The 18816-nt window shown below is 37.2% G+C and overlaps 1 protein-coding gene across 1 annotated transcript; it reads left to right on the forward strand.

Moving 5' to 3' along the window:
• Positions 1 to 1824: 1824 nt before the first annotated feature.
• On the forward strand, positions 1825 to 18514 carry LOC150103648 (carboxypeptidase Q-like). The gene is made up of 4 exons (XM_090397951.1): positions 1825 to 2354; positions 5865 to 6102; positions 6668 to 6771; positions 17826 to 18514. Exons 1-4 carry the CDS (start codon positions 1860 to 1862, stop codon positions 18393 to 18395), a joined length of 1407 nt encoding a protein of 468 aa, XP_090254077.1. The 5' UTR covers positions 1825 to 1859; the 3' UTR covers positions 18396 to 18514.
• The last annotated feature ends 302 nt before the right edge of the window (positions 18515 to 18816 follow it).

Genomic DNA, 18816 nt, shown 5'->3' on the forward strand with positions numbered 1-18816 from the left:
ATTTCAGACATTAAATACAGTATATTGCGTTAGGTTTAGGGTACACAAGATGGCGGCATTCGTTGAGCCGTAACCTCACTACATGCTGCTTAATTAGTGATAGCCTTGGGCCAGCTCTCTCTGGTTGGCTACCAGTAGAGATTGAACTGTCCACTCAATCTCCGAAAGTTAGATAGGGCTAAACCGACCTCGTGTACTCCCTATACGGGAATAAAAGTCGTTAGCTGATTTTTTTTTTCTAATTTCTTCTAGTATGACAACTACATAATTCTTTCTTAAACTTACATAAATTTGTCATGCAATGTCCTTAATTAACAGACGTAATACACTGCTCTGAAAAATTAACAAAGCACTTGGAAAAATGCTTTGCTGTTTGCGATCAAGCAGGAAGAAACTTAGTATGCCACTCTTGTCTACGACTGTCTGTCTTCGAGCCATTCAACGACTTGCTATCTCAAAGAATCATCTAAACGATGATGACTTACCAACCTAATAACAACGTGGCTGACCCACCCAGCAGTTCAAAAAACGGGAATGAAGCCTTATGTAGCAACTCGTGTTTTTATAGGCCTCAGTAATTTGTGCAGATGATCTGTTAAGTGGTACATCGATTTCCGTTGGTTACTCGGGATTTGAATGCCAAAGTAACTGTTGTGTCAAATATTCGGCTTCAAATTCAAATATTAATGATGAAAATTCGTCTGCTAAATGTATTAAACATATTCTTCTACTATTTATACTGCTATTTTTGTCTGTTTTCGTTTAGGAGTGTCCCTTATTTTAAATACATTGGCTTTTTACTCAAGAAAGTCACGACTCCGACCCCAAGCGATAACACTAGCTCCCCTAAAGCAGATACGCCAAGCTTCCATGACATAGCCTTACACTTATCCCGAAATGTTTCGATGACGATAACACGATCAAAACGGCTCGCACCCCGTTAACGCTCTCCCCCCCGCCCCTGTTTCCCATATAACCCTTCCCTAAAAAAGCGCCTTTAATATATATATATATATATATTATTTTAAAAAAACGGGTTTTCTAATTAATCTTCCCACCTTGCCTTAAACCTTTCCTCATGTTTCCTAGCCCCCCCCCCCCTTTTTTTTAACAGCCTAACAACAGCAGAAGTATGGAGAACGAAGACATCCTAACTTCCAAACAAGGTATGTGCAAAATTTCTTCCTCGCATTCATGCATTTAAAATAAGGGACACTCCTAAACGAAAACAGGCAAAATTAGCAGCATAAGTAATAGCTTTTTAAGAGGAGTAAGATGGAATTTCCTAGAAATAATACCTATATTATTCTTCTACTTTTTATTAAACGTCTATTCTCAAAAATAGTTTGATCCTTTTCTATAAACGTATACAATCTCATCTGGCTATTTCCATAGCATTCTAAACTTATTTATTGTATGCATTTTTCTTTAATTTTGGACTGCTGGTTGGTTTTATTCTTTACATTTGTTCATTCCCCCATGATAAATTAATGTTGACAGTTACTCTTCGCAAGAGATTGATTTCTTTTTCCTGACGAGGAATGTAAAATCCTTGTATCGCAGTAACGAAATACCCCGCAATCTATTCTGGTAAATGTTCCGTGAAATATTTTAAACACGTAAATGTTCCTTTTAGACAAAACATAGCTCCGTGTTAGGATATCAACTAACAGTATGAAGTAGCAGGTGCGTGCGATAGTAACGATTGGGAAACGACCTGATTGCGAAATTTTTACTCCAAATAGAGGAGATCACGTTTGGAACGGCGCTCCCTTCCCTCGTTGTGCCACATCTGATCGTCAGTGCATGCGGATGTGCGAAAAACTTTGCCTACTCCGTTCGTACAAGCAGATCGAGACATGGTAAAAGACCGCCCTGTGGGGATGCTTTTCCAGTTAAGTCTGCTATGGGTCGCCTTCGATATTCAAGTCTCAGCCACGTTGAAGTGCACCCTACCAGATGATTTGCAACAAGAAATTTATAAACATAGGGATGTGGTAAACCGTATTGTCGAGCATCTGGTCAACGGGCCAGGGAAAGGCAAAACGTATGATCAGTTGGCAAAGTTTGTGGACACCTTTGGGTCGCGTATAGCCGGTTCCAAAAATTTCGAAAATGCTGTCGATTACATGGTTAATCTTTTGAAAGCCGAGCGCTTGGAAAACGTTCATACAGAACCAGCCGAAGTTCCGCTATGGAAAAGAGGAAAGGAAATGGCTTGGATGCTTCGTCCACGAAAACAAAAAATAGCAATTCTTGGACTCGGTGGCAGCATTGGGACTCCTGGTGGGGGAATAAAAGCAGAGGTGTTAGTCGTGAAGAGTTTCGATGAATTGAAGGCCAAAGCCGACCAGGTAAGTTCTTCCCCTTAAACTGATTACGCTTGTCGGTCATCTGTTACGATCTTGGTTACATTTTGGCTTCATAGAAACGTAAGTACAATCTAATCGGGTTTGGTTTGGTTTATTTGGATTTGCGGCAAAAGCAACTCAGACTATGAGGATTATGTCTGTTAATTGCGTGTGCTCTGACGGTCGGTTTGCCTGCTTTGCGGGATGAAAAAAGGGAGAAAAAGCCCTGTCACCTTTGTATGAGACCGACTAACTCGACATCTAATAAGACAATTATTCCTATCGACAGAGTCTGATCTGTCTATTCACTGTGTGCGTACGCGCGTGCGTGCGTCTGTGTGTGTGTTCTGGCCAATTTATATACTCGCATTATGCGAGATAAAAAAAAAACGAGTTTTCGGAACTCAATACAGATTTCGTAGAAATAAAGGAACCAGTATCTTACTGTCTTACTGAATGATTTCTGTGACATAATCAACTCGTCTCTGACAAAAACCACTTCGTATTGGCAACTGCTCATATTGTTGTATAACATGCGGTACTTACAAGCATCTTACATCCAAATACTAGGAAAATCATATACAAATCCCTAGGTGAGTCTATACTGAGATATAGAAAATCTAGTTATGGTTTTACATCGTAGTACTTCATGAAAAAACTAAACTCATTACAGAACAGGCTGATGTCAACAACAGCTCAAGAGTGCCTAAACAGCACTCCTCGTTTCCATCCATGAACCAACCAACAATCGAATTCTGACTATACGATAACTTAAACATTACACTGAGACACTGCTTTTCCAGAAAATACCGAACAACAGTAAAAATTCCGTATCAAAACAGACGTCAGAAATACGAGTACAACATTCATTATACAAGTAATTATAATAATGCATATGAAAAAAAAAAAAAACGTCAATTCTATGTACCAGACCTGTTAAGTAAGCTTCCATGCAGTATGAAGAACGTAACTTCATATGCTACCCTCAAGAGAGCTTAGCTTCGTGGTCCTTACACTCAACACCCGGTTGAGTGTAAGGCAAAAAAAAAAAAAAAAAAGAGTTTATTGGACTGTGCAAATAACCTTCTAACCGTTATAAAGTGCATGCATATATTATGTATAGTACTGTATCGTCTTGAGGAGGTATGCAATGATACCTGAGCAGCACTCCTGCTGAAGTGCTGTAAGGTTTTAAAGGGCCGTCATCACGACGATGAGCTGGTTCACGTTGTCTGTTGCCAAGAGAAAGATCTAAGTGGAGTAAAAGACGCAGTACAATGGTGATGTCATTGTATTGCGTTGGGGAGAATGACCCCAAAAACTCTTGACTTCTATTCAGATGAGTGGTATGAACAGGAATCAGAGAAAATGTCGATGGCATGAAATCTGTACCTGCGAGGCTTCAGAACTAAGCACTGCAGAAATTTCTTCAAGCACTGCATCTACGTTCTGCAGTGTTTAAAGAACTTCTCTCCCATTTATCAGCACTGCCGATCCAGTAGCTATAACCTACCATTACAACAGAGCTGTCAAAGGAATATTTTAAATATGAACGTGAGGCTAGTTGTCCCTCAGTTATTTTGCGATACTACAGAGTAATCAAGTGGTGAGTCGTGTAGAATGTCAATCAGAGGTTTTCTCTCCGGAAAAGCACCGAGGGTCAATAAAAAATCAATTACTCGCTTGATTGTTTCCTTAAATTCATCAGAACTGACTAGAACTTTAACGTACCCCCCCATACCCCCCAAATAAAAATATAGAAGAAAGAAAGAAACTAGTAGATTTAAAATTCGGGCAAGGAACGTCGCATGAGACTGCATGAATTCATGCAATGAATCCACTCGTCCTTTGAGTGTTAGCTATTTCACGGTAGTATGGGGAAAGGAGCCCCGTTTTGTCTCAACAGAAAACTATTGCGAAAGTCTTCAGTTCTAACCTTATGACTTGGTAGTGATCATGTCTTCTTTGGCTGAAAAAAGAACTGTTATTATATGTGTTTTAAGCGAAACACAGTTTCACTTGAAACTGTGTTTCGAGAACGTGTCTCACAACTTGTTTATAGGAAGAACTAAAATGCTTTAAGTTTTGATAGTTTCAAAGTCAGTTACTGCTTGTGAAACTTCGAGATTTTTTTTGCAGAAATTCTAGGAATCAAAGTTCTGCAAATTTTTCGGATTGAGATACGCGAGTCGTGTCGTTTTTTAGGTTTACCAAGAAGCGCATAACTACTGTTAGTTCGGTGATACCTCCAGGTTTTTTTTTATTAATGGCACTCCCACCCTCGAAGCTTTGAACAGTACGGCGTTGTTTCGAATTCTGCATTTTCCCAAAATGAAGAGGAAAACTAAATTGCTTTTGATGTGATCTGTCTCACATCATTCACTGATGATCGCTGTAAAACGATGTTACACAAACAGTATAACCTTGATCTAGAGACCAGCAAAAAAAAAAAAAAAAAGAATATTTCGAATGCCAACTCATGCCTCCGGTAAACACACACAACCGCAAACATCCGTGTCCATGACTGGATTCGAACTTACAGCGTCTTCGTTGGAAACAAATACACGAACCACTCAGACAACCAAACCTGTACTCTATGCAACCTTTCTCTGACTGCTCATATTTGCCATCTTAGTTGGCCGAGTAGACTCCGTTTTGCAACCGATGGGCCGTGGGTTTGAATCCTGCGTGGAATGAGTATTTGCGAATTTACGTGGGGAGACGAATTCCATCGCCTAGTAGAAAGCCAACGCCCTGCTTATAGCTCGTCTGAAGAGCCTCGGAAACAAGTTCCACTTTTCATACTTTTTTTTCAAGTATACCAAACGAGATTTGCTAATTATTTACTCTCAGAGTGGATAAATATGGCGAGTAAATATTCAGTTCACTCACGAAAGGTTTAAATAAAGATGACGTCTTGTCCTTTTGTGTATGGACTCGCGGCTGATATACCGCTTCGCAGTGCCGTAACGAGGGCGTGGCGAAAGAGGAGCCCGCCACGGGCGCTACTAGGTTTGGGGCGCAAAACGTAAAAAATAAAAATAAATAAATAGATATAAAAGTCCGCTCTTTTATATTGTATTTTTAAATTTGGGCAATACGGCGCTTTAGACACACAAATTCTGCAACTCATTTTGATGTGATTAATAGTAAGTATTTAACGTATTGCATTTAGTAAAATTTAACTTGTTACATTTAAATGTTTCAAAATTTTTGTCATTTTTGGGTTAGGGGTGCGCAAGTTAGACACTTGCCACAGGCGCTTCATACCCTCGTTACTGTACTGCCCCATCGAATCAGTTAATTCGCGAAATTACGAGAAAGATTATTCATCGAGGCATTAGAATTATACCAATGCGTTTTTTGTGGTACTGCATAAGTACATGAACAAGACAAGAATTTTCAAAGTACGCAAGTGGTTTGTTATAGCGTCATAGAAATATTTTTTATTTTTAATAATAAAAGTACATAAAAATTGCGTACCGTACTTTTTTTTTTCCGTTTCTTCTTCAGGCAAAAGGAAAAATCATCGTATTCAACCAACATTTCGTGAATTATTCCACAACAATAGAATATCGGACGCATGGTGCGCTGCGTGCTTCTGAAGTAGGTGGAGTGGCGGCTCTCATTCGATCCATCACACCTTTCTCCATTTACAGTCCTCATACAGGTCATCAGGTCACAAAAAAGATTCCCGCTGCTTGCATTACTATGGAAGATGCGGAAATGTTGGATCGAATTTCCGAAAGAGGTAAGTGGCTGGAATTCGTATTTGTCTTTGTTATTAAGCTCCTTTTAAGATCATACACGAAAGGATGTACACACACACTGCACGTTTTAGCATCGTCATGAAATTTAAATATAAAATAAAAAAGTCAGATGAATAGTCCACGCTAAAAAGACAAATCCAGTTATAATATATATACAGAACATAGAAGAACTCGCGCAATTGACACTGGCCTCATAGTCTCATCTTTCATTCTCAGTAAGTCTAGTAGTATCAAACGGGACCTTTTAACCAACAAGTGTCAAATAAGACCTACACGAAAGCATTTTTTTCCGTTTAGGCCATTTAGAAATATTTTCATTTCACGATCCTTTGACATAAATAACACGGAGGCAGTGCAGTTGGTTCAGTAAATGCGTACACTGTCAGTTACACATGTAACAAGTTACCTTGAACAATCGGTATTTCATCGACAGCAGTCAACAATTGCTGATCACGTGATTTGCGAAATATGAATGTATTCATACAAGTGTTTCTTCTTACAAACAAAAGAATGAACGAATTTGTTCTTCTGGTTTTTCTTATATAGGAGAAAAGATAATCATAAGAATCAAAATGAAAGCCAAAAACTTTCCTCCAGTAATCTCAAGGAATACCGTGGCTGAAATAAAAGGATCGAAATATCCAAAACAGGTAAGTTGAATCATCATCATCATTAGTGTTCTGTCTCTTGACAGGTCCAATGGTATAACTCAGTATAACTTTCCTTCAATTTTCCCTTCTATCATTCTTTTCAGTAGGCTGTCTCCTCTTAATACATGTCCTATCCAGTTATGCTTTCTTCTTCTTCTTATGTGGTCTTTAGTAAATTCCTTTCTTCTTAAACTCTTTGTAATACTTCTTCATTGGTGATTTTTTCGGTCCACTTTATTTTCTCCATTCTTCTCCATAACCACCTTTCAAATGTCTTTTCTAAATCCAAATTGATCATCCCCCAGAAAATTCTCCACTCTATTATACAATCTTTGATTTAATATTCTTAGCAGTATACTTTGGAGGCATGTGAGAATATGCTTATAGTTCTGTAGTCACTGCACTTAGCAGGATTGCTTTTCTTTTCAATTGGTATAAGAATACTCTGTTAAACCTTTGTTCTCCAGTTGTTTTAGGATTTCACTAGGTATTCCATCCACTCCTTCCATCTTTCCACTTTTTAATTCCTTAATTGCTGTTTCTACTTCTCCCTTTAGTATTTCAGGACCTCTTTCTTCTGTTGAGATTTCATTTTGCTTTTCCAATTCAATATTTGTTTGTCTTTCATTTTTTGCGTAAAGTTCTTTGATTTATTCCTTCCATCTTTTATTTAAATCTCATAAATCGGTTTTCCCTGCTTACCTTCTAATGGCAGATTTCTTATGCTTTTTTTTTTAATATTTGTGATTTCTTTGGCTTTTTCAAACATTTTATCATATCTCCCCCTTTTTTCCATTTCTTCAATTTCTTTACATTCTGTTTTTAACCATTTCTCTCTTGCTTTATCAGTTTCTCTTCTCAGTTCATTATTTATTACTTTGTATTTTCTTCTTCCCTCTTCAGTGCTTACATTTTCCCATCTTCTTCTTTCTTCCATTTTTCTTATCATTTCATTTGTAATCCATGGCTTTTTAATTCTTTTCCCTTCCACAAAACCTATCTCTTCAGCAGCTGTTTCATATATCAAGTTTTTCAGTTGATTCCCTTTCGCATTAACATCCATAGTGGAAACTATGGATGTTAATGCAAAATGGAATCTTTGATATCCTTTTTTACACTGTTTCTGTACCTGTTTTGTATTAACATATAAGCAACCTTGTATCTTGCGATATCACCTGACATTTTCCATGTATATCTTCTTCAGGAATATACATGGTGTCCCAAAATTCACGCAAGAAGTAATTTTGATAGAAAACACAGGTTTTTAATTAAAAATTGTAATTTCTTATTGATTCATAAAGTATACAGTATAGGGTTATGCATGGAATAGCATATCGGGTAAATGGCCTCCACGGCTTTGCTGGCACATACGCACTCTTTTGTCGAAATTTTCCATGACCGTTTTGCATAAATGTGGCTGAATTTCGTTGATACAGCGCTCAATTTCCTCCTTCAAGGCGTGGGTGGTCGTGGGCTTGTCGCATAAACCTTAGACTTCAAAAAACCCCAAAGAAAAAAGTCCAACGGCGTTAAGTTACATGATCTGGGCGGCCAATTCTGATCACCAAAACGGGAAATTACACGACCAGGAAATGACTACTCATGCAGTAATTGGATTGTTTCTCGGGCTGTATGGCATGTGGCACCGTCTTGTCGAAACCACATGTCGTCCACATCCATATCTTGCAATTTAGGCACAAAAAACTGGATTATCATGTCGCGATAGCGAGCTCCATTAACTGTTATTGCCTTACCAGCCGCATTTTCGAAGAATGGACCGATGATGCCTCCAGCCCCAAATCCGCACCAAACAGTGACACGTTGTGGATGCATTTGTTTCTCAACAATCACTCGTGGATTTTCTGAACCCCAAATGCGACAATTTTGTCGATTAACGAAGCCATCAAGATGAAAATGAGCCTCATCGTTGAAGATGATTTTGTTCGAAAAATAAGCATTCACTTGTTGTTGTTCCATAATCCATTCAACGAACTCTCTTCGCTGTGTGCGCTCATTTTTAATAACCCTGAACTGTCAGCTGTCACGCTGTCTTTTTTTTCTCGTTGGCAACACTTTACCGCACAAATGGCGCTAAATTTAAATCTTGCGTGAATTTTGGGACACCCTATATAATTCTATAACCATCACTTTCAAAATCTCCTATATCTTCCCATCTGACTTCACTTAGACCAACCACATCCAATTTATTCCTCTCCATTTCTTTCTTCACGTTCTCTAATTTACCAGCTGTTAACATTGTTCTTACATTCCAAGTTGCAACATGTATAGTTTCTATCTCATTCTGTCTTCGATGTCTTATTTTCTTCCCATTTTCCTCAATACTTGTGATCCCATCGTAATTGTCCATTTGAGGAATTTGTAGGTTAACGACCTGAGAAGCCTCATTTCTTCTTCTTCTGCCGGGCATGACACCCATCGTTTGCCGATAGACCCCATTTTTGCCAGTTCTGGAAACTAAATTTGCCGAGTTCACCCTATTTCTTGGAAATAATACTGATGTGGTTTTCCGTTGCCTTCCTCAGGAAACTATTATGGTATGGTTACCAGGTTTCAAACCTCGGAGAGCAGCAGACTCCCACTACTTAAAATAGGCTACTCCTCTCACTGCTAAAGGTAGAAAATAAAGTAAATAGAAAAGATGAACCATTAGCACTCGAATTACTCTAATAGCATTGGGGGGGAGGAACAAGAAGAAGAGAGGAAGTATAACTATGGCTACTCCTTTTCCTTGATTGTCATTGCCTGAATATAACATTTTGTATTTATTGCTCAGAAAGATCTCACCAGATTTTGTCTTTTTTGTTTCAGTCACCCCTATTATGTCGATCTGGTACTTATCTAATTCCTTAGCTAGATTCATTTCTTTGCTATTCAGGCTTCTTACGTTGATAGTACCGATCTTTAACTTTGGTGATGTGGAGTTGGATTTTTTTTCAAATTTGTTCCAGTAGGTAGCTGACTTTTCGCTGTTCGCCCTGGTTCCCTGGCGAAAACAACGGGGGCCTTGTTTAACCGGGCGACGCCTCAGCCGCCATAAAATTTTGTCATGTTGTACCGGATTTCAATTAAAAATTTTAATAATACTTTTTTGCTTCTATACTATGTATTTACAACACATGTTCTAAATGTTCACAATGAAGATTATTCAGAAATTTTGAATATGGAATATGCAGAATAATAATAATATTAATAATTTTAATGGATATAGTAATTTATTGATTGCTAAAATATTTACACATACAATAAACATCTTGAGTGACATTGCATCTTATAATTTTGCAGAGTTCAGCACTAAGTGCTGCAATTCCTACATTGGATTTCAATTAAAATTTTTAATAATACTTTTTTGCCTTTATATTATTTATTTAAAACACGTGTTCTTCTAATATTAATAATGAAGATTGTACAGAATCAGAATTTTTTGCATATTTTTTTTTCTTTTTTCAAAGTTAGAGAAAGAGTATTTATACAAACAAATTTCTGCATTTGCTTATAAGTATTACTTGTAGATGAGTGAGACAAGTTAATCCCACCTACTTCGATGCTTGGGTTAACTTTTATGAAGATAGTGGGATTTAACCTTCACTATTTGTGTTGTTGCTACTGTTTATGCATGGGATGCAGGCTTTGGATGCTAGTGATTTGTGATGTGTATATTAGTGTTAATGGTGTCTTAACTTTGTTGGTATATTTTCCAGAGTTCGCTTTTTAATGTTCTGTAGTTATCTATGTTTTAACTTTCTTGGTAGGTTGTTGAGCTGTGTGGGTATCTGATGTGATCTCACAAAAGAACCGTATGAGTTGTCGAAGGGTGTAGGGATGTAGAGAGTTGTTGTAGGTCGTGTTATACGATATGTGTCTCTGTTGTTTCGACAGGTGATGTTGAACTAATTCCTTGTTAATGTCATGTAGTGTTTCAGGTTTTTAAGGCTCAGAATTCTGTGTATCGGATATTGGTTGTTGCGTGTAAGGTGTCAAGATTACTGTTGACACGATTTTCCTGTGTGGTGTTTCTAATTTTGTTAGGTGGCTGTTTGATGTATTTGCATAGACTGTTATTCCGTATCTGAGTAGGGATTCGCAGATACTGTGATATAGGAGTTTTGTTATATTGGGTGGAATAATGTCTTTAACTTGGAAGAGTTTTTCTGCGATGATCCGGAGTTTGGTGTATAGGTATTCTACATGTTTTGTCCATTTAAGGTGGCAATCTATATAGAGAGACCGAGGTATTTTGCGTGTATTACAGGTTTGATTTCGGAACATTGGCAGGTATTTTTGTTGTTAATGCAGCAGTATGTGTGACAATGTATCGATAGTAATGCGGGGCGTATGATTCTTGGGTTGTGTATTATCAACATCTGTGTTTTGGTGCCGTTGATTAGAATTGCGTTTTGGTGGAAGTATGCTGTGATTTCATTTAGCTCTTGTTGTGCTTTGGAGAGAGCCGTGTTGATGTCTGTGTGGATTGCTAGTAGTGCGGTGTCATCTGCGTATTGAAATATTTGACTTCTTATGGATGTGTTATGATCATCGTTAAGGAATATGTTGAATAGGGTGGGTGATAATATGGCACTTTGAGGTACAGCATGTTTTATTTGTATACTCCGACTGTGACATGTACCTAATTTTGTTACTTGTGTTCTGTTTGAGAGGTAGTTCTTGAACCATGTATGCAGTGTTCCTCTTATACTTATTGAGTATAGTTTGTGAGTAGTATGTCATGTTCAAGTGTATCAAATGCTTGGTTAGGTCCAGCAGTATAAGGACAGCGTTCTTGTTTTTATAGAGAGCTTTGTTTATTGCGTTGGCGATGTCTTCTAATAAAGTGATGGTGATTTTTGTTTTCTGAAAGCCGTATTGGTTTTGTGAGATGATGGTGTAATTCTGTAAATAGTTCTGTAATCTGGTGTGTGTTATTTTTTCTAGAATTTGAGATGACCGGTAGTGTAGCTATTGGTCTGTAGTTCTGAGTATCGTTTATTTTACCGTGCTTGTATATTGGTGTAATTACTGCAGTTTTTAGGTGTTGTGGAATATTATGTTCACGAGTTTCAAAAGTATTGGATTTATTTGTTCAAAATCAGTTATAAGGTCTGTAAGTCTTATTTTGTCCATTCCTGGAGTGGTCTTTGGATTTAGTTGTAGGATTGCTTCTTTCAGTTCCTGTTTTGTTATGGGTGGAAAATACATCGTTTGTTGTTGACTTTGTGTCGGTAGTTTTTTGTTGATCGATGGTAGTTTGTCTTTTTTGAGTTGTGTGATGTTGTTTGTGAAAGCATGGTTGAATGAGTCTGCTAGTTCCTCTTGGTTTGTGTCCTGACCGAAACTTTTTGCAATAAAATCTTGTGCTGAAATTTTCTTTTTTCGAGTGACTAATTCGTTGAGTGTAGCCCATGTTTGCTTAATGTTGTCGTTATATTCCATGAATTTTTGGAAGTAGTAGTGTCATTTTGCCCTACGAATTTTTGTTGTTAGTTTATTTCTTGTGTTTGTAAATGTTTGAAAGTTACTGGGTGACTTTTTAAATTTTTTCCATAGATTTTCTTTTACAGTAATAGTATTTAGTATGTCGTCATTTATCCATGGATTGCTGTCTGTTTGTCGCCTCGTTTGTGTAGGTTTTGTTACTTTTTTTTTTTTTTGTATATTTCTGTGAATTTTAGTTGAAAATTCTCGTATAATGTTACAGGATCATTTATTTTAAGTAGGGAATTCCAGTCTGTATTTTTTATTTGGTTATCGACAATGCTCTTTAGTATGATCGAGTGTTGTCGACTTTTGTGGTGGTGGGACGGGGGGGGGTAGGAAACGTAATAAAACTAAGTTGAGACAAAGTAGTGATCGGCAATTTTGACGTTAATTACTGATAATGTATATATATGGATGGAAGCCCGTATGTTGATATGATCAATGCATGATTTTGTTAGTGAGTTATTGTGTATTTGTTCTCTTGTTGGGGAGTTAATGGTAGGGTTTATGTTGTACTGACTTAGTATATCAAGATATGTGTTAGTGGTTGAAGAAGCATGGTCAAGAGTATTTATGTTAATGTCTCCTATTGGGATGAGCCTATGTGTTGTACGGGGTTCGATGCTGCTTAGCCATGTTTCTAACTCGTGAAGAAAACTGAGTGGATTATTATCTGGGGGTCTGTATATTGTGTATTTCATACTACTGTGGCTATTTGTGATTTCCAGAATTAGTCTTTCCGCATGTTCGAAGTGAGTTTGTTTTTCTGTCACATTGTATTTTTCTTTGATAAATGCCACCTCCTCTTTTGTTTGGTTTACATAAGTTGTAGGTTTGATAATTATTTATGTTGTATGAGTAAATTTCTGTGCCTTTTATTGCACCTTCGGTCAGTATTAGCGCATCTATGTTTATCATGGTGTAATTGAGCTGTGTTTTCAATGTAAGCCAGTGTTTTTTATACTTCCTATGTTTGTGTGTGATAGTGAAGTTGGTATTGGTGGAAATGTTGTCTGACCATTTCTTCAAAGAGTCAAAGACCTTGAAGTTTATGTTGTCTGACTGGATATGTTCGCCTATGTTTGAGATCTCCATTATATAGTTTTTAAATTAGTTCTAATCTTATTCTTAAGGATGTGAAAAGTTAGTGTTTTATATTGGTAGGCTGTGTAAGTCGGATTCACTTGTAATTATGTATACTCGAGTGTTTTCATTCTTTCTCATAAATATCTGGGAATTCTTTGTCCACAGGAACTTGTAGTTTTTCTCAGTTTTTGTCTTCCTTGCTTGGTATAGAAGATTTTCGAAGTATGGAATCCAGTGTTCCGTTATATAGATTGGTGTTGGGAGTTTCTTATCAGTTAGGATCGTTGTTGTCGGCCTTGTTTTCTTGCTTGCTGAATGGAGAATGGAGTCTCTCAGATTTCTGTTGGTAAAACGAGCGATGATTGGTGACGGTCTCTCTTTGTTTTTTTTTGTGGGCCTCGCTTAATGGAGGTGATATCTGTGGTTGCGATTTGAGTTCCAATTTTGCTGCCGATCAGTTGCATTATGTTGCTTAAATCTTCTGTATTTTCTTTCATTATTCCCTCAATTTGAAGTTCTTTTTTTCTTTCTTTTTGTAGCATGTGTTCCATTTGACACTTGAGTGTGTTTACTTCTTTCCGCAATTCTTGATTTTCGCGTTGGAGTGTTTCTTGCGTTTCTATCGCTACCGTTAATTTCCTCTTTATTTCTCGCACGATTCCTAACATTTCTTTAAAGGTCTCGTTATTGAACTGTACGTAATGTTCATACTCCTCGAATTTTTTGTTAATTTTATCCATGTGTGCATTTACAAAGTCTTTCGCCATGAGTTTAAATGAATCAAAGTTATCTGTAATTTTAGGATCCGGAAGCGGCTTACCTTGATGTGCGTCGTTACTTTTCTTTGGTGTCTGGTCTTTGTTCTTTGTTTTCTCACGGCACTGTTGACATCGCCATTCTGTCAGTTTCACGGCTCCTTTTGCTTTCCACGTGCTTCCTGAGATCCCTGAACAGTGGAAGTGTTGTTTTTTGTTACATCCGGAACAATGCGGTCCGTCCTCTTCATCGCTTAATGGCTTATTGCACTTGTTACAGCTCATTTTTCTTGAACTTCGCTGTCTCGGGGACTTTTAGTCTTTCTTCCCGTTAGCGACTATAGTGCGATTTTTAAAATGGCGACGTCCTTTGTTCTTCGTTGGCTGGTGACTGCAGTACACTCTATGAACTTCCAACACTAAAAAATATGAATATCACTTATCCGATTTTGGTGATTTGAACGTCCTTGTCTTCAGCGTGACCAGTAGAATTTTGCACTTTGAAGTTAGAAACGTGAGTTAAATAACACTTTAAACCTATAAAACCAGGAGCAGCGATACAGCGTAAGTGCATCCGTCTTCCTAAGGGCGCTGTCTAGATAGACGGATGAAGTAATAATAATAATAATTTTTTTTTTTCAGTTAGTCTTCTTTTTAAGATTACTTCATAATAATACTATGAACTATTTCAGAACAAAAAATCAAAATCAGTTACTCTTTTTTTTTCGATACAGATTTTTCAAGTAGTGATATTTGTATATAATCAGGTCATCTAGTTTCATAACTTTCGATGTATTGTTTAATGTTTATAGGTTTCAAGAAAAAAATATATATATATAAAAATAATAAAAAAATTAAAAAAAAAAAATAGAAAAATATATAAGTTTAATATGCTTACCAAAACAAACATTTTACTTCATGCCCATTACCACTCATAAACCACTCAAGTCGTGAAATATTATTGCAGTAAAATTTGAATTATTTTAATGTAATTTGCATGCGTTGATCCTTCAGTTCCTCTTAAATAATAGTTGCCATCATCCGTAAATTTTTCTTCATTCTTCTTTTCTTCTTCAACCTGGATTAGTTCATTAGTGGGCAATGTCTCCTCCAATTTTTGTATTCCATTCTCTTTTTAGTATTTTTCATCGGTTGCATTCCAGCAATTCTAACAATTCCATCCTTCTATCTCATCTTGGTATTTCCAAACTTGCGTTGTTATGTCTTTCAAATGTGTCCAGCCCACCTCCAATTTTTCCTCGTACACTCTTCTCGATCTTGTCAAAGGGGGAGAGTGTATCCTGTCTCGAAGTGTCACACTGAGAATATTCCTTGCCATTCTTCTCTAGAAAACTTTCCGTTTGTGAACATTATCTTGGATTAAATTCCAGGTTTCGCTGTCCTATGTAATTACCAGACGTAAGACTCCTCTGGTCAAAAGATTTCTCCTTCACTCTAATGGGAATATCACCTTTAAAGATATCTTTCATTCTCACAAATTATCTTCAACCGAATCCGATGGGACACTTGACGTAATGACCTTGATTTTTATCTAGATCTTCAGCCAAGAGAAGTGTGTCATCAGCGAATAGAGATGAGTCAATCTATATGTGCTAGATTTGCTATATCCCCTGGATGGACCAGGATCGAAAGGGATCGTTTAAGGAGCTGAGTAAGCTTTTTTGTTTTTATGGGTCGTTTGAATGGAGCCTTAATATTGTATTTGTGAAGTGTTCCATTTTATAAGATGTTCGCCCAATGTAAGGAATAGCTCTTATTGTAATCTTTTCTTTTATCTTTGGTAGCATTCTTGTAAAGGATTCCGTCCATGTCTTCTTTTTGTAGACATTCTTTACAGATGTTTTTTCAGTTATTCGAAACTGACTTTTAGGAAGCTGTTTATCATGGCAAATTGTCAGAGCTCCATTTTTGAGTGCTAATAACCCTAATCATGGTGTTGGATAGTAGTGGTACGAATTTGTATTGTGTGTGTGTGTGTGTGTGTGTGTGTGTGTGTGTGTGTGTGTGTGTGTGTGTGTGTGTGTGTGTGTGTGTGTGTGTGTGTGTGTGTGTGTGTGTGTGTGTGTGTGTGTGTGTGTGTGTGTGTGTGTGTGTGTGTGTGGAAGAGGACACATTTGTTAAAAGTCTCCAAGTTTGCATAATTACTTGCTTCTCTCTACAGTTTCCTTCAAAATCTGATATATGTCAGGACTCCAATATTATCGAATCTTACATTTCGATCTGCGAAAGCCTACTAATTGCATCCATCTGCGAACTTCTTTTCCCTGCTGTCTTGGCATTGTTTTGCTAATCTTTCCTCTCCCATTATGTTCAACTGATCATACCACCTTAGATTAGCTGTCTGCTTAACACGTAAATGACCGCTAACAGTTCCTTCGCCATATTCTACGAATGTTCTGATGTCGCTTTGATAATTTTCTTCAGAATTTATATGTAGTTTCCAGTTTTCGATTATCTGCCTTACTTCTAACCCAATTCTCAGATCCGAAAGTTAAAAGTAATTTTGAACACTGTTTTGTATTCATCTGAATCCCCACGTTTTGTCCCTGAGGATTCAATTCTTTTGTTTGTTTCCAAATTTAATTTTTTATTAAATTAAATTTGGAAACAAACAAAAACCTCCCTAAAATTGTGCCCAAATAGCTGAAATAACTTTCTTTGTACAGGATTGACATTTTCCTTCCTATTTTCATAGTTTTTCATCTTGAACATTTCCAGTCCTGTTCTGGCATTACTTATGTTGTTTAATAACTATCCAAAGTAATTACTACAGACATCTAGAATATCTTTATTTTCAGTCTTTATGTCATCTTTATTATCGAGTATAACATAATAAGATCTCTCATATTCAAAAAAATATTTTAGATCTTCAAAATAATCAGGGGCTTTATTATTCCGAAGTTGGAGGTGCATCTTCGTAGCTAAGTCGAAAGAACGAGGATGCAAAAGAATGCTCTTTCTTCTACATCATAAGCGAAACACAATGCGCGCGCGCGTGGCGGGGGGGGGGGGGGAAGGGAGGATATAACCGATCGTCTTGGCTTGCTAGTTAAGAGAAATCTGAGCTATGAAATGTGTAGGCCCGAATTTCCGTATGCACGTTTCTGAAAGTTTTTCTGAAAATCATCTAACCAGGAGGGTGATTTTAATCATTATAGTATTCAGTTACGCTAAATTAGTGAATTTTATTCAACATACTGTTAAATGATGCATAATTATTATATGTGGAAATGAGAGGTGCCGATGGACACATTCGTCCACGACTGCTGCACTCACGATTTCAACATGCCACATTTAGAGGGGCAATGCATCATGCGTGCGTGCACGTATTTCAAGTTTCAGTTTCAGATGACACTGAATACGATGCCCAACGTGGTGGTTAAAGTACAAGAAAACATTCGATGTGAGCAACGTAGCACAGTTACGGAAGTAAAAGAAGATCTCAAGATCGGATTACCGTACTGCAGAGATTTTATTAGAAGATTTGGGATTCAGCTGGTGTCAAACAAAATTCCTTCAAAAATTCTTGCAGATATAAGAAAGAAATCGTAACTTATGTCGCCTAATTACTACTGAATCAATTTAATTCTGTGATATTTTTCCTTTTTTTGAAAGTTCTGAAACTGCTAATCGCGCTATATTATTAGCGTGTGTCACCTGTGTACTCAAAGCATTTCGTTTTCATCCCATTTGCTTTAGGTTGTGCTGGTTAGTGGTCACTTGGACAGCTGGGATGTCGGACAAGGAGCTATGGATAACGGTGCAGGAGCTTTTATTTCATGGCGAGCGAGCTCTGTTCTTCGTGCACTGCACCTTCGCCCCATCCGCACTCTTCGTACAGTTTTGTGGACCGGAGAGGAAGAAGGACTTTGGGGTTCAAGAGCTTACTTCAATAATCATAAGAAAGAATTTGAAAACTATAGTGTAGTCATGGAATCAGATGAAGGTACTTTCAGACCTCTGGGCTTAACATTTTCGGGAAAAAATAAACGAGCTCAGTGTATTATGCAGGAAATCTTGCAGTTGTTGGATGTGGTAAATGCCACCCAGTTAGAACTGTCATCAGAGGGAACAGACATATCCCATTGGATTGAAGCTGGAATACCTGGTTCCACTTTGCTCAGCGTTCAAGACAAATATTTTTACTTTCATCATTCCGAGGGAGATACAATGACTGTCGAAGATCCCGTTAACCTGGATTTGTGTACTGCAGTGTTGACTGCGTCATCTTTTGTGTTAGCAAACCTCGAAGAAATGCTACCACGTTGATACACACACACACACAAAACGTTAACGGAATCTTTGATACTCATGGTATCTCCGTAAAATAACTGTGCGCGCGCTTCCATTTGTTGTTAATTTCATTGCATTAAATAAAAGCCATGTGTGTCCAGCCCTTTCAGTAAACAAATCAGTTGACTTTTTCCCTTTTAAGCAAATTTTTAATAAAATGTTGGTAATTGGTAATTTATAGTTAATTACAATTTATAGTTAACGAATAAGCATTTGACAAAGTTAAAAGAAACATATTATTTAACATATTAAAAGAAAGACAAATACCAAATAATATCCTAAAAGCTATCACAAGTATATATGAAAATAATCAAATACAAATAAGATTAAATCACGAGCTATCATATACAAGAGAGATAAACCAAGGGGTCCGACAGGGATGTCCCCTCTCAGCAAC

The sequence above is a fragment of the Typopeltis vanoorti genome, chromosome 9 (genome assembly GCF_054136105.1).
Source record: "Typopeltis vanoorti isolate ZY-2024b chromosome 9, IOZ_Tvanoo_1.0, whole genome shotgun sequence".
Taxonomy (NCBI): Eukaryota; Metazoa; Arthropoda; class Arachnida; order Uropygi; family Thelyphonidae; genus Typopeltis; species Typopeltis vanoorti.